This window comes from Anabrus simplex, chromosome 7 (assembly GCF_040414725.1).
Source record: "Anabrus simplex isolate iqAnaSimp1 chromosome 7, ASM4041472v1, whole genome shotgun sequence".
Lineage (NCBI taxonomy): Eukaryota > Metazoa > Arthropoda > Insecta > Orthoptera > Tettigoniidae > Anabrus > Anabrus simplex.
This window is the reverse complement of record NC_090271.1, coordinates 32,999,805-33,013,649: the sequence shown is the minus strand read 5'-3', so window position 1 is coordinate 33,013,649 and position 13,845 is coordinate 32,999,805. Positions and strand designations below refer to the sequence as shown.

The following is a 13,845-nucleotide window of genomic DNA, read 5'->3' as shown; positions in this document are numbered from 1 at the left end:
ACGTGGTCTCGCCAGGTGGACATAGTAATTCGTGAGGTTTCACCTCGGGACGTGCCATCGACGTCGAGGAATTCTATTACTGTAAGGGTTTCCCCAGGCAATCTGCATTCCTCATTGCATTCTTCTCTGCTACATAGTTGTGGACTCGGTAATCTCTGGGGTCCCCTCTCCACATCAGGGGGTTTTTACCCCCTAGGGAATATTCTGTCTTTAAGACAGCCATATTATCATAATGGATCTCATCGCCACCAGCACCATCGCCGCTACCACATCGACAGCCACCACCACCACTGCCGTACTGTCACCTTCATCTGTGACACTAGCACAAGCCCATGCCACGGGCCTCATGTCTTCCGAGGAGCATCCCATTCCCTCTTCTGCACATGGAAGTCACCTCTTAGTACCACCAGCGCCGCAACGAGAGCCATCCCAGGGAGTTAAACGACGTCTCGCCACACCAAAGGGATCAGTACCACCTAAAGTCGTCGCCATCGAGACACCGCCACCGCCTCCTCCACCTTCACAGCACACTGACTCCATGGAAACAGCCAATATTCCACCAATAAATACATCATCCACCACCGAATTTCCTCCTCTCTCTGGCAGTCATCGTCCTATAACCAACCCCCATCTCCTGCAAAAACCACCCCAATCTACCCATACTTTCCTCCTTCAGAACCCATCCCCTGATTTCCGTTCATCGCAGAAGATCTTCCGAACACTTCTCCGCTTCAATCTTCATCGTGAAGACATCGCCGACATCAGGCCTACCAACCATGGATACCTCATCAAAGTCACCAGTGCAGAAGCCGCCAGTCATCTTTCCAATTTAGTAGGTGCTCATCAACTGGGCTCCAGCTCACCATTTAAAATTCTTTCACAACCCAAACAAAAGACCCCTCCCCCTCCACCCCGCCACAGTCTCTTCAGCTGTGTGATCAGGGGGGTCGACCCGGATATTCCAGACTCCGAGATCCTTGCGGAGCTTAACGCCGAGGGCGTTCCCGCACGAAAAGTCTTTCGAATTAAGAACGTATCCGGGCCGACCTTCATGGTGCGGGTGCTGGTCCCCACCACCGAAGATCTTGATAGACTACTTTCCACAGGTGTCTCAATATATCGCCAGCACCACCGAGTGGAGCCTTCCAAAGCCCCTCCTCCGCAACCCCTACGCTGCGAACGGTGTCTACAGTACAACGTCCACAAAACGGCCGACTGCAAAGCACCAACACCTATTTGCGGACACTGTTCCCAGCAACATCCTACTCCAAAATGCCCCAACACCACACAACCCCCTCACTGCAACACGTGTGGTGACTCACATCCCACCTACTCCCGTCTCTGTAAGGCCCGTCCTCCTCCCCCTGACAACCGACCCGAACTTATCGCCCCCGTTCGGACCGTTGACCCACCTACAGATCTCAACCGTTCCCAGTTCTCTCCTCCTACCATCGAAGATATCATTCGCTTCACCACTCTCACTCTCCTCAACCTATTCCCATATCACCGACCATTAGTCCTCTCTCACCTGCAAGCAGCGGCCAATCAGACCTTCAACCTACATTTTGTCACCTCCCACTCCGGCCTAAACTCCCATTTTCAATTCACCCGCTTGGAGACTCTTGTTTGATGGCTTGTCGATCCAAACGTGTGAATTCCTCCCCTCCCATCTCCATTCTCTTCATCAATATCCAATCATTTTCCACCAAGCGTCTCCACCTCCTGACTCTCATCCAACAGTACCCCGTTCACACCATCTTACTGAACGAAACCATGCTCCGTCCACGAACTCCAGCTCATCTTCCTGGATACATCCTTCATCGAGCAGATCACCCCGACGACCGCGGACGAGGGGGATCAGCAATAGCTATAAAAGGTTCCCTTCCCACTCGCCTTCATGTTCCACCTCATCCCCTTCACTTTCCAGAATCCATTGCCGCCACAATCTACTTTCGCTCCCGCATCCTACATCTCGCTACAATTTACACGCGTTCCACCCAACCCCTCCCACTAGATTACATCACTCACCTCAGCAGAACCTTTCCGCACTACATTCTTCTTGCCGACCTGAATCTCACCGACAGATCCGTTCGAGAAATGCACAGCCTCCACTCCCTCCTCAGTGCCATCGATTCCTCCCTTCTCCCCCTTCCCGGCCCAACACGCCCCTCCTCCCAGACCACACCTGATGCCATCATCACACATAATTCTCTTACACATCTCATCACTATTACACTTCTTCCCAGCATTGGCAGTGATCATATCCCTGTTCTATTACAAATCCCCACTCACCACCACTCCTCAAATACATCACCTCCCCAACCAGTACCCAATTTTGCTCAAGCCAATTGGAATTCATATCGCTCCGCCCTTTCCAACATGCTCCCACACTCTTCTCCACCTCTGACCGACCAGACCTCAGTTGATTCACTTCAGGATCTCCTGCACTCTTCTATCTCCTCTGCTTCCCAAGCACACATCCCCACCACTTTACATTCACCCTCCAAACCGCGCCTTCCGCCTAAATTTCTCCGTCTCCAGAAACTTTCTCAATCCTATCTCCAGGATTTCACCCGCACCCGTGACACCTATTTTCTCCGTCGGCACCGCCAACTAATCCGCACAATACGTAACTACCTTATCTCTTATAAACGTCGTTCATGGTCTCAAACCTGTACAACACTTAACTCCTTACATGCTCATCCCTCCCAATACTGGCGTCGTCTTTCCAGCCTCCTCGGCCAACACAGCACCCCTACCTATCCTATCATTCACCAAGGAAAGTCTCCAGCTAACACCACGGAAAAGTTGGAGATCTTCTCTGAACATTTCGCCTGGCGCTTCAACAACCAAATCTCCCACCACTTCTGCTTTGCTGACACACCGCTCTATCATGATATTCAAGCTTCTCCTAAACTCATTCCCTCTGCTACACACACACCCTCCCCTCATCCTCTCAATTCTCCCATCACCCCCACCGATATTCATATCGCTCTCTCCAAAACTCGCAACACCGCACCCGGCCCCGATAATATCCGTTACCGCCATATACGTGAAGCCCCTCCCATCCTCTTCACTCTTCTAGCCACCCTTTTCACTTTTATCCTCCATACCGGTTTCTATCCAACCGCCTGGAAGAAATCCATCATGCTTCTGTTCCCCAAATCCGGAAAACCCTTGTCCGACTTAGACTCATACCGACCAATATGTCTCATTTCTGTCCTAGCTAAACTTCTAGATAAAATCCTGGTCCGCCGCCTCCACTCCCACCTGTCGTCCCATCACCTTCTCCCGCTTTCCCAAGGAGGTTTCCGTCCCGGCTTATCCTCACAAGACCAACTCCTTAAGCTCATCCAAATAGCCTCCAATCACCTCAACCATGGAAAACCTTCCCTTCTCATAACTTTCGATTTCAACCAGGCCTTCGACTCTGTTTGGCACGCAGCCCTCATCTTTAAACTTAACTTTTTTGCCCTACCTACTACCTACATTCGCCTCATCGCCTCTTATCTCTCCCACCGATCTGCTAGGATATCCATTAATCGTGAACTCTCCTCTTCATTTTCTATGTCCTATGGTGTTCCTCAAGGCTCCCCGCTATCCCCAATACTCTTCATCTTGTTCGTAGCAGATATTCCTCAACCACCCCATTCAGTTACTTCAGTTCGCGGACGATACTGCACTTCTAGCACCCCTTCCCTCCGTCTCTAGCATGAATAACCTTGTACAGCCTTACCTTGACTCCTTTCTCTCCTGGTGTGACAAGTGGCATCTCCGTATAAACCCCTCCAAAACCCAATCAATCTTAATCCGTCGTAGCCGCCGTCGCTTTTCAGTGACCCGTGACCCTGGCCTCCTCCGACTCACCATCCGCGACACCCCACTTACCGTTCAACCCTCCCTCAAGTACCTTGGTGTAACCATAGACGAATTCCTCACTTTCCGCCCGCATTTCCGGACCCTTCAAACCAAATCTTCCCGTCGAGCCCGGTTGGTTCGCCGGCTTGCCGGGACTACCTGGGGCCTTAACTCCCACCTTCTCCTACTCACCTACACCGCCTTCATTCGTTCTGCCATCGTCTATGGTTTCACCGCCTGGCTGGCTGTTGCAGACTCTCACCCTACCCTCCTTAAACCTTTCCTATCCATGGAACGCCGCCTAGTTCGCATCGCCCTCCGCCTTCATCCACTCTTTCACACCTCTGACTTGTACAACATCTTCCCAATTCCCAAACTAGATACCTTCGTCTCCATTCTTGCTGCCCGCTATTTCCAACGTTCCCTTGACCGCAACAATCCTATACTCTCCCTTCTCCTGCACTCCCCTCTCAAAACCCCTCTCTTTATCCCCACCCCACTCCATATCTTCAAATCTCTCCACCAGACCCCTCCACTCGGACAGCGTGTGGAGACTGTCTAGGGGCAACTTTTTTCATTTACATTGCTACCAAGTCCTCTACTTTTTCACTTAGTACCTATTTTCTTTAATCTCTTTATACAATTCATACTTAATGTACTGATAATTAATCACCTATTCCTTACTTTATATATCTCCAAGATAGACCATATATACATACTTCGCTTCTGCCTCCTCTTGTATAATTTACGTATATTAACTGGAGTGTACATGTCCGATATTTTGCATTAGGCTCTGCTAAGGAAGGCTATGTCACTAAGTATGCTTGTTATTTTTATTTTTCCCAAACTTTGTAACATGTACTTATGATATTCATCACCTTATGTGTTTTTTCTTTTCTCTGTCAATTTATGTTACCCACGAAGTCTGTTGTATCCATTTTTGCATCATGTCTGTATTGAAAAAAAAAAAAAAGCTCACAGAATGTCCCGCCTCCCCCCCTATGCCCGTCATATATAATAAAGAGTAATCCTACGCCCACCTCCAGTCACTCTTGCACTTCAACATCTCCTCCAACGCATTAATCCTTTTTTTCCCCCCATCTCTCTTTTCCTCCAATCCCACACAACCCCGTCCAATCCCCTGGCCAGGGAGAGGGCGACACCCTCTAGGTGGCCCGCCCCACCCCCTCAGGGTGGGGAATGAAAGCGTCCGAGCGAGCGAGCGTTCACCTGCATACTCCTGTCCACATATTTTTTCGGTTGGGTGGCGCTCTTCTCATCGCCAATTTCTGCTATCTCAACCGCCTTAACCAACAAGAATTGGGCAGACGCCTCGTTGGCTGTCGCCTCTCCACCATGACTTCCTCTTGTCTTGTGAAGAATGTGGACACTGCCTTTTCCCCTGCCGCAATTCGCAAGTGGCTTTGTGACGTCGGGACTGACGTTCGAGTGGTCCTTCGTCTTCAGGATGCCTTCTCTGGCCAGCCGTCTCCTGACATCGTGGTCTTCTTCAGTGATCCCAACATGGAATCTTTGGCCCTTCTTCGTGGTGACTTAGTGATTTTTAATGTCGCGCATGCCGTTCTTCCTACCCCTGCCCATATTTTACAGCATCTGGCCTCTGATCCTGCCTTCCCTCTCTCTGTACCGTCTCCCCTCCCTACTTCTACAGCTGCTTCCCCTACTCTTACTATCACTACCACTACCGTCACCACTTCCGTTCATCTTTCCCCATCTTCTTCCACCCTCACTCTTACGTCTAGTCACTCCTCCCCGTTGCCGTCTCCCACTGTATCCTCCGTCTCCACGGCTATTCTGAGTCCCCAGCGGCCCCCTGCCGATTCTGTTGCTCCTGCCAGCGCCACTCCGCCAGCCTCTGTTCGCGAGTCTGGCGCTCCTACGACGCATCCTCCGTCTTCATTCAGCTGTGTTCTCCGTGGCGTTGACCCAGCTATTACTGAGCACGACCTCCTGCTCGACCTCCATCAGGCAGGCGTCCCGGCGCGGCGAGTTTTCCGCATTTTCAACATCCATGGGCCGACGTACATGGTTCGCCTTCAGCTTCCCACCGCTGAAGACGTCCAACGCTTGATCACCAGCGGCGTCCATCTTCATCGGCGGACTTATCGTGTGGAACCCTCTCGTTCCCCACCCCGTGCCACGAGATCCCCTCCCCCTTCCCCCTCTGCCCGTTCACGACCAACACCACCACCCGACCCCCCGTCTCCCGCTTTTTACCCTCCTGTTCCGCACCCACTTTCCAGCCCGCCGCCTCTTTCCTTTTTCGAACTTCTCCGTTTACTTGCCACCTCCATCACCAATATCACTACTACACTCTATTATCTTCTCCTCCAATCTTACCCCTCTTGTTCTCCTTTCACTACTGTTCCATCGTACTCACACCCTGCCCCACCTCACCCTCTGTAATACTCTTTTGTGGCTCTCTGTACTTTATACTTTTGTATAACTCACTGTAACACTCTCACTTTTCTGTAATGCGCGCCTGAGATTTTCTCTGTTAATAAATTTCTCGCCCCTCCTCTCTCTGGTGTTCGCGGGGGTTCGCTCGATCGGGTGCTTTGCGGCTCCTCCCTGGGTCCCGGCTTGTTGTCACGGTCTCCCTGCGCCACTTCACTTACATTCATCCCTTTTCGGTGTGTACGATACATGCCTTCTACATGTCATTTTTACTATTTCTTGCTTTACCCTCTGGCCGAAGAGCTGCTTTGTTCAGCTGATGGCCCGCCTCCCCTTTGGGAGGAATGAAATGACCTCATGGACGACGGACGAGGACGACGTTCACCTGCATACACCCCAGCATCAGTGGGTAGGGTCTGACTCATCCCACTCTGACGAGTCTAGTGTCAGACCTAAGACGAAATGCTGGTTAATAGAACAAACGCCTGAAAAGCCAACATCTAATTTTTGATCTGATTTTTGATATGCTCTATTGGTGGAAAAATATCTAATTCCCTCCATGGGAATTTAGAATTACCATTTGGAATTGCTAGGCGGGCATTAATTCCATTGTGGAGTTTTATCTCCTGTATGCAGTTATCAGATTGTGCCACATAAGAGGCTTCTGATAAGTTCACCTGCATACACCCCAGCATCAGTGGGTAGGGTCTGACACATCCCACTCTGACGAGTCTAGTGTCAGACCTAAGACGAAATGCTGGTTAATAGAACAAACGCCTGAAAAGCCAACATCTAATTTTTGATCTGATTTTTGATATGCTCTATTGGTGGAAAAATATCTAATTCCCTCCATGGGAATTTAGAATTACCATTTGGAATTGCTAGGCGGGCATTAATTCCATTGTGGAGTTTTATCTCCTGTATGCAGTTATCAGATTGTGCCACATAAGAGGCTTCTGATAAGTTCACCTGCATACACCCCAGCATCAGTGGGTAGGGTCTGACACATCCCACTCTGACGAGTCTAGTGTCGGACCTAAGACGAAATGCTGGTTAATAGAACAAACGCCTGAAAAGCCAACATCTAATTTTTGATCTGATTTTTGATATGCTCTATTGGTGGAAAAATATCTAATTCCCTCCATGGGAATTTAGAATTACCATTTGGAATTGCTAGGCGGGCATTAATTCCATTGTGGAGTTTTATCTCCTGTATGCAGTTATCAGATTGTGCCACATAAGAGGCTTCTGATAAGTTCACCTGCATACACCCCAGCATCAGTGGGTAGGGTCTGACACATCCCACTCTGACGAGTCTAGTGTCAGACCTAAGACGAAATGCTGGTTAATAGAACAAACGCGTGAAAAGCCAACATCTAATTTTTGATCTGATTTTTGATATGCTCTATTGGTGGAAAAATATCTAATTCCCTCCATGGGAATTTAGAATTACCATTTGGAATTGCTAGGCGGGCATTAATTCCATTGTGGAGTTTTATCTCCTGTATGCAGTTATCAGATTGTGCCACATAAGAGGCTTCTGATAAGTTCACCTGCATACACCCCAGCATCAGTGGGTAGGGTCTGACACATCCCACTCTGACGAGTCTAGTGTCAGACCTAAGACGAAATGCTGGTTAATAGAACAAACGCCTGAAAAGCCAACATCTAATTTTTGATCTGACTGTTCTAGCTTTGTATCACCAATCTGACATTCAGTTCTGTTGAATTTCTTACCTACTGACATCAACTTAGTCTTCGAGAGACTAATTTTCATACCATACTCATTGCACCTATTTTCAAGTTCCAAGATATTACACTGCAGGCTTTCGGCACAATCTGCCATTAAGACCAAGTCGTCAGCATAGGCCAGGCTGATTATTACATTTCCACCTAACTGAATCCATCCCTGCCATTTTATACCTTTCAGCAGACGATCCATGTAAACTACGAACAGCAAAGGTGAAAGATTACAGCCTTGTCTAACCCCTGTAAGTACCCTGAACCAAGAACTCATTCTACCATCAATTCTCACTGAAGCCCAATTGTCAACATAAATGCCTTTGATTGATTTTAATAATCTACCTTTAATTCCATAGTCCCCCAATGTAGCGAACACCTTTTCCCTCGGTACCCTGTCATATGCTTTCTCTAGATCTATGAAACATAAACACAACTGCCTATTCCTCTCGTAGTGTTTTTCAATTACCTGGCGCATACTGAAAATCTGATCCTGACAGCCTCTCTGTGGTCTGAAACCACACTGGGTTTCATCCAACTTCCTCTCAACGACTAATCGCACCCTCCCTTCCAAGATGCCAGTGAATACTTTGCCTGGTATACTAATCAATGAGATACCTTGATAGTTGTTGCAATCCTTCCTGTTCCCTTGCTTATAGATAGGTGCAATTACTGCTTTTGTCCAATCTGAGGGTACCTTACCAACACTCCATGCTAATTTTACTACTCTACGAAGCCATTTCATCCCTGTCTTCCCACTATACTTCACCGTTTCAGATCTAATTTCATCTATTCCTGCTGCTTTATGACAATGGAGTTTATTTACCATCCTTTCCACTTCCTCAAGCATAATTTCACCAACATCATTTTCCTCCTCCCCATGAGCTTGGCTGTTTGTAACACCACCAGGATGATTTCCTTTTACATTGAGAAGATGTTCAAAATATTCCCTCCACCTCTCCAGTGATTCTCTGGGATCTATTATGAGTTCACCTGAATTACTCAAAACACTGTTCATTTCCTTTTTCCCTCCCTTCCTAAGATTCTTTATTACTGTCCAGAAAGGTTTCCCTGCTGCTTGACCTATCCTTTCCAGGTTGTTACCAAAATCTTCCCATGACTTCATTTTGGATTCAACAACTATTTGTTTCGCTCTGTTTCTTTCATCAATATACAATTCCCTGTCTGCCTTGGCCCTTGTTTGGAGCCATTTCTGATAAGCCTTCTTTCTACGCTGCTCTCACTTCATCATTCCACAAAGATGTTTGCCTTTTCCCATCTTTACACACAGTTGTTCCTAGGCATTCCCTTGCTGTTTCTACTACAGCATCCCTGTATGCCACCCATTCACTTTCTATATCCTGAACCTGCTTACTGTCTACTGTTTGAAACTTCTCACTAATCATATCCATGTACTTCTGTCTAATTTCCTCGTCCTGGAGATTTTCTACCCTTATTTGTTTGCAGACAGATTTCACTTTCTCTACCCTAGGCCTAGAGATACTTAGTTCACTACAGATCAGATAGTGGTCTGTATCATCGAAAAATCCGTGGAAAACTTGTACATTCCTAACAGATTTCCTGAATTCGAAGTCTGTTAAGATATAGTCTATTATGGATCTGGTACCCCTAGCCTCCCATGTGTAGCGGTGAATAGCCTTATGCTTGAAGAATGTATTCGTAACAACTAAACCCATACTAGCACATAAGTCCAGCAAACACTTCCCATTCCCATTAGCTTCCATATCTTCCCCACATTTACCAATCACCCTTTCGTATCCTTCAGTTCTATTCCCAACTCTTGCATTGAAATCGCCCATTAGCACTATTCTATCCTTGCTGTTGACCCTGACCATGATGTCACTCAATGCTTCATAAAACTTGTCAACTTCATCCTCATCTTCACCCTCACAAGGTGAATACACGGACACAATTCTAGTCCTAATTCCTCCAACTGACAAATCTACCCACATCATTCGCTCATTTACATGCCTAACAGAAACTATGTTGCGTGCAATGGTATTCCTGATAAAGAGCCCTACCCCAGACTCTGCCCTTCCCTTTCTAACACCCGTCAAGTATACTTTATAATCTCCTATCTCTTCCTCGTTATCTCCCCTCACCCGAATATCACTTACTCCTAGCACATCCAAATGCATCCTCTTTGCTGACTCAGCCAGTTCTACTTTCTTTCTTCCATAAGCCCCATTAATATTGATAGCTCCCCATCGAATTCCATTTTGTTCGCCAAGTTGTTTCCAAGGAGTCCTTTGCCTGTCAAATGGGAGTGGGACTCCATTACTCCCATAGGTCTGAGGCTTGCTTAAAATGTTCTGAGGTTGGTAAATTCATGAAGCAGGATGCTACCCTACTTGCACATAGTCTAAGTGAGGATCTCTGCTCTAATGGGTTATGGACCACCGGTGAATTGTATAGTCCTAGCCGCCTGAGCACGAGGAGGGCCATGACTCAGAATATGTCCGAGATGCCCACTCCCATTCCATAGCAACTGGTATCCCGACTCTCAGGACCACTTACTAGGCCACTCAGCCGTTGCCCATGGTTCACGAACTAGGACGTGACTACAGTAACCCACAAACATGGTGAAAATCTCTTCAAAATTGTCAGTTTTACTTAATTTGCCAATATGGAAGAACACACACTGATTTAACAGTCAATTTACACCAACACACAATAGAACACTGAGACAGAGCTCTGGAGAGGATAATAATAATAATAAAACTTGCTTACACACTCACTGTTCATTGCTCACTTCCAATTCAGTGAAAATCAGTGCTCAGTTGCCATTCTTCACTTGTCCCTTCTCAGCTGCTCTTTACTTAGTACGACCTTTCAGTATTGTGCATGATCAGACATATTTGGAACTGTAAAACTCAAGGTAACTCAGTTGGATGACCAGGTGATGTCATAGGAGGTGTATTGTAGTTCAGAGAATAATAACCATAGGATTGTAGTTAATTTTTTTCCAGTCTACCAACATAACTGAGTGTCTAAATAAGAAGGAGTACTCCCAGATGTATGATTCTGGAAGCCCATGTAAGGAAAAATGCTGCTAAAATTTGCCAGAGGAATTTTTAAGGATCCTAACTTGCAAAAAAATTTTGTTAGAGAACAGTCATCATACTGCATAGTACAGAACTGATTCATGTAGTGCATCAGCCTCTTTTCTAATGGCCGGTGATCATGACGTCGGCATTGGTCTCATTTGTATTTTGGAGGATAATATGTTGAAAATGTATCAGATACAATTATTAAGGTGTACTGCAGTGTTACAGCAGAGCTAAAATTAACAGAAGCCAGTTGCAAGAGGAATTACATATAAGTTGTACTGTTGGAGAGTCACCTACAGATTTACCAACGCTGCCGTGCAAAGCCCATTTTAGCTCACCTGCAAAGTGATCTGATAGGCTAACTTCAGAAACTGATCAAATGACAACAGTGCGAGATTTCAGTTTTTAATTTTTTTAAAATCATTATGACCAACCGTCCACAGCTCGTATACCCGGTTGACGACATTTCCATCCACCTTGTAGATAGATATAGGTTCCCCTTGTTAGTTTGCTTACAGTTTTACTGGTGAATGAGTGAATAATGGTCCTTTTAACACATTGATCAGTATAGATAAGTCTTACCTCATTCATGATAATAGTTCCCTCTATTGCCAACAGGAGATCCTTGAGAGTGGTCCTAACAATCTTTATCACTTTCTGCATTCGGTCCAACTCCTGCCGCAGGAAAATGTTCATGGAGGATGTGATGCCCATGATCTTTAATCTAAAGTCAACAGGAAGAAAAAACAACTGATAATGGGCTATATGACTATCCAGATATCAACATTAAATTACAGTGTTGGTCAAAAATTTCATACAATCTCATGCACATATATATATATAAAGGTATAAATTAAGGAAAATAGACGAGAATGAATGAGGCACTTTCAGGCATCATAGAAACTTAAAACTTGGTACCAGCAAAGCTGATGACCTCAGGATCCCTAGAGGAATTGAAAATTCTCAAAATTCCCCAAGGGGCCAGGCTGGCAGGTTTCAAAATTGGGGCTCAGCATAAGAATGGAATGTAGACACCCAGTCGGATATATTTATCCAAAGCAATGACCTACTGTTTTCATGGGCTTAAAAGTTCCTGCAAGTCCATATTGTTAACATCAAACCCTGAGAAAATGATGAGGGATATTTTTGGGATATTAAGGATACTAATAAATGGAACTGGATAGGAAGCGATCTGTACAGAAGTATAAAAATGAAAATAGACATGAATTAATGAGACACTTCCAGGCATCGTATAAACTTAAGAACTTGGTGCTAGAGAAGTTGATGCCCTCAGGATCCCTAGAAAAATAAAATATTCCCAGAATTCTCTGAGGGGGCCAGGCTGGGTGCAGGGTTTCAAAATTGGATCTCAGCATAAGAACACAAGTGTAAGTATTTCTTTCACCCATCAGTGACCTGTACTTTTCATGGACTTAAAGTTTCCTAAAAGTCCAGGTAAAGTTTTAACAGCAAACCTGGAGGAAATACACCCCTCCTCCTCCCCAGCGGTTGTTATTCAAATTTATATGTGTACACGGGTCTTCTGAGAACCTTAATATAAGGGTCTCTCTTATAATCCCAGACTGAGAGCATGATGTTTGTACTCTGCGCTACAGAAGCTGCCTCAGCCCAACTTACGTCGCACACGGCCGCTCTGCTGTAAATGTATATACAATCTTATATGAAATCTTACCTTATAAATATCCTTCATAATGAGGGACTTCACAAACACCATTAGGATTTTCTGCACACCAAAAGCGAGAGTTATGACTGTTCACACGACCGTTAAGATGAAACCAGGACTCATCCGCAAAGAACACAAGCTGTGGTTCGAATAAGCGATCATTCAATGATGCAAGATCAGCAGGTTTTAAACAATGGGCCCATGTAAATCTGTACAGTTTGATGTGTAACAGCTTTGTAGCTCTGTGTGCAGAAAAAACCAAAATCCCTACTTGTTGTACTAATTTTGTGAGTGATTTATTTGGTGATCATTGAATATTTGCACCAAAGTAATGTAAATTTTCATCTGTTAAAATTGTTTGTGTGCGTGCATGTTTTTTATTGAGCTCTGAGCCAGTAGTTTCAAATTTATTTATAACTAGCAAATGTACCCGTGCTTCACTACGGTATTCTACAATGTATATGGATTTTGCCGTAAAAGCAGTAAGTAAGATTTTTTTTTTGATACTCATGTGACAGCTGGGTTCATAAAATTTGGCTAACATAAGGCAACTCGTCGTGTCAATGAGTGTTCCAAATATGATACCATCATTCCTTTAACAAACAGACACGAAAAATAAAAACCACTGATACGGTCTTGAGTTGACTTAAAATGGATAAATATCTGAAAAATTGGCAAAACATATGAAATGACAGACAGCAGACCCCCTAGAACTTTATTTATATAGATTACATGAATCTGTACTCATAAAGGTGGAACTTCACCAGGAAATTGATGAACAATTGCATCGCATACCTGTCAAGCTGCCTTGTACTTGAAATAACTTTTACATATGAAAATACGGTGTTGCAATGATAACTGTCTCACCAAGTTATCAGCTGAGATTCAGACTGGTTATTGATGCTAGGTCAAACATGTGCACGCTCCTTGCAAGGTCGTGCCTCCCATACAGCTGCTTAGGTCTGGGAGAGTAAAAATGCTGTAGGATGGCCTGGGCTTACAAGAGAGATCCTGTAAACATCAACTTTCACTTATCCTCTTTAATATTCTCAAAAGGTCCCTCAACATTTTCTT

General features: G+C 45.5%; 1 protein-coding gene across 1 annotated transcript in view; it reads right to left on the bottom strand.

The window, feature by feature from the left end:
• Positions 1-13,845, bottom strand: part of LOC136877673 (dynein axonemal heavy chain 8) — a 353,345-nt gene that overhangs the window by 27,865 nt on the left and 311,635 nt on the right. The window contains exon 27 of the mRNA XM_068228699.1: positions 11,670-11,811. Within this exon, the coding sequence (XP_068084800.1) occupies positions 11,670-11,811 (142 nt within the window). The remainder of the gene's footprint in view (positions 1-11,669; positions 11,812-13,845) is intronic.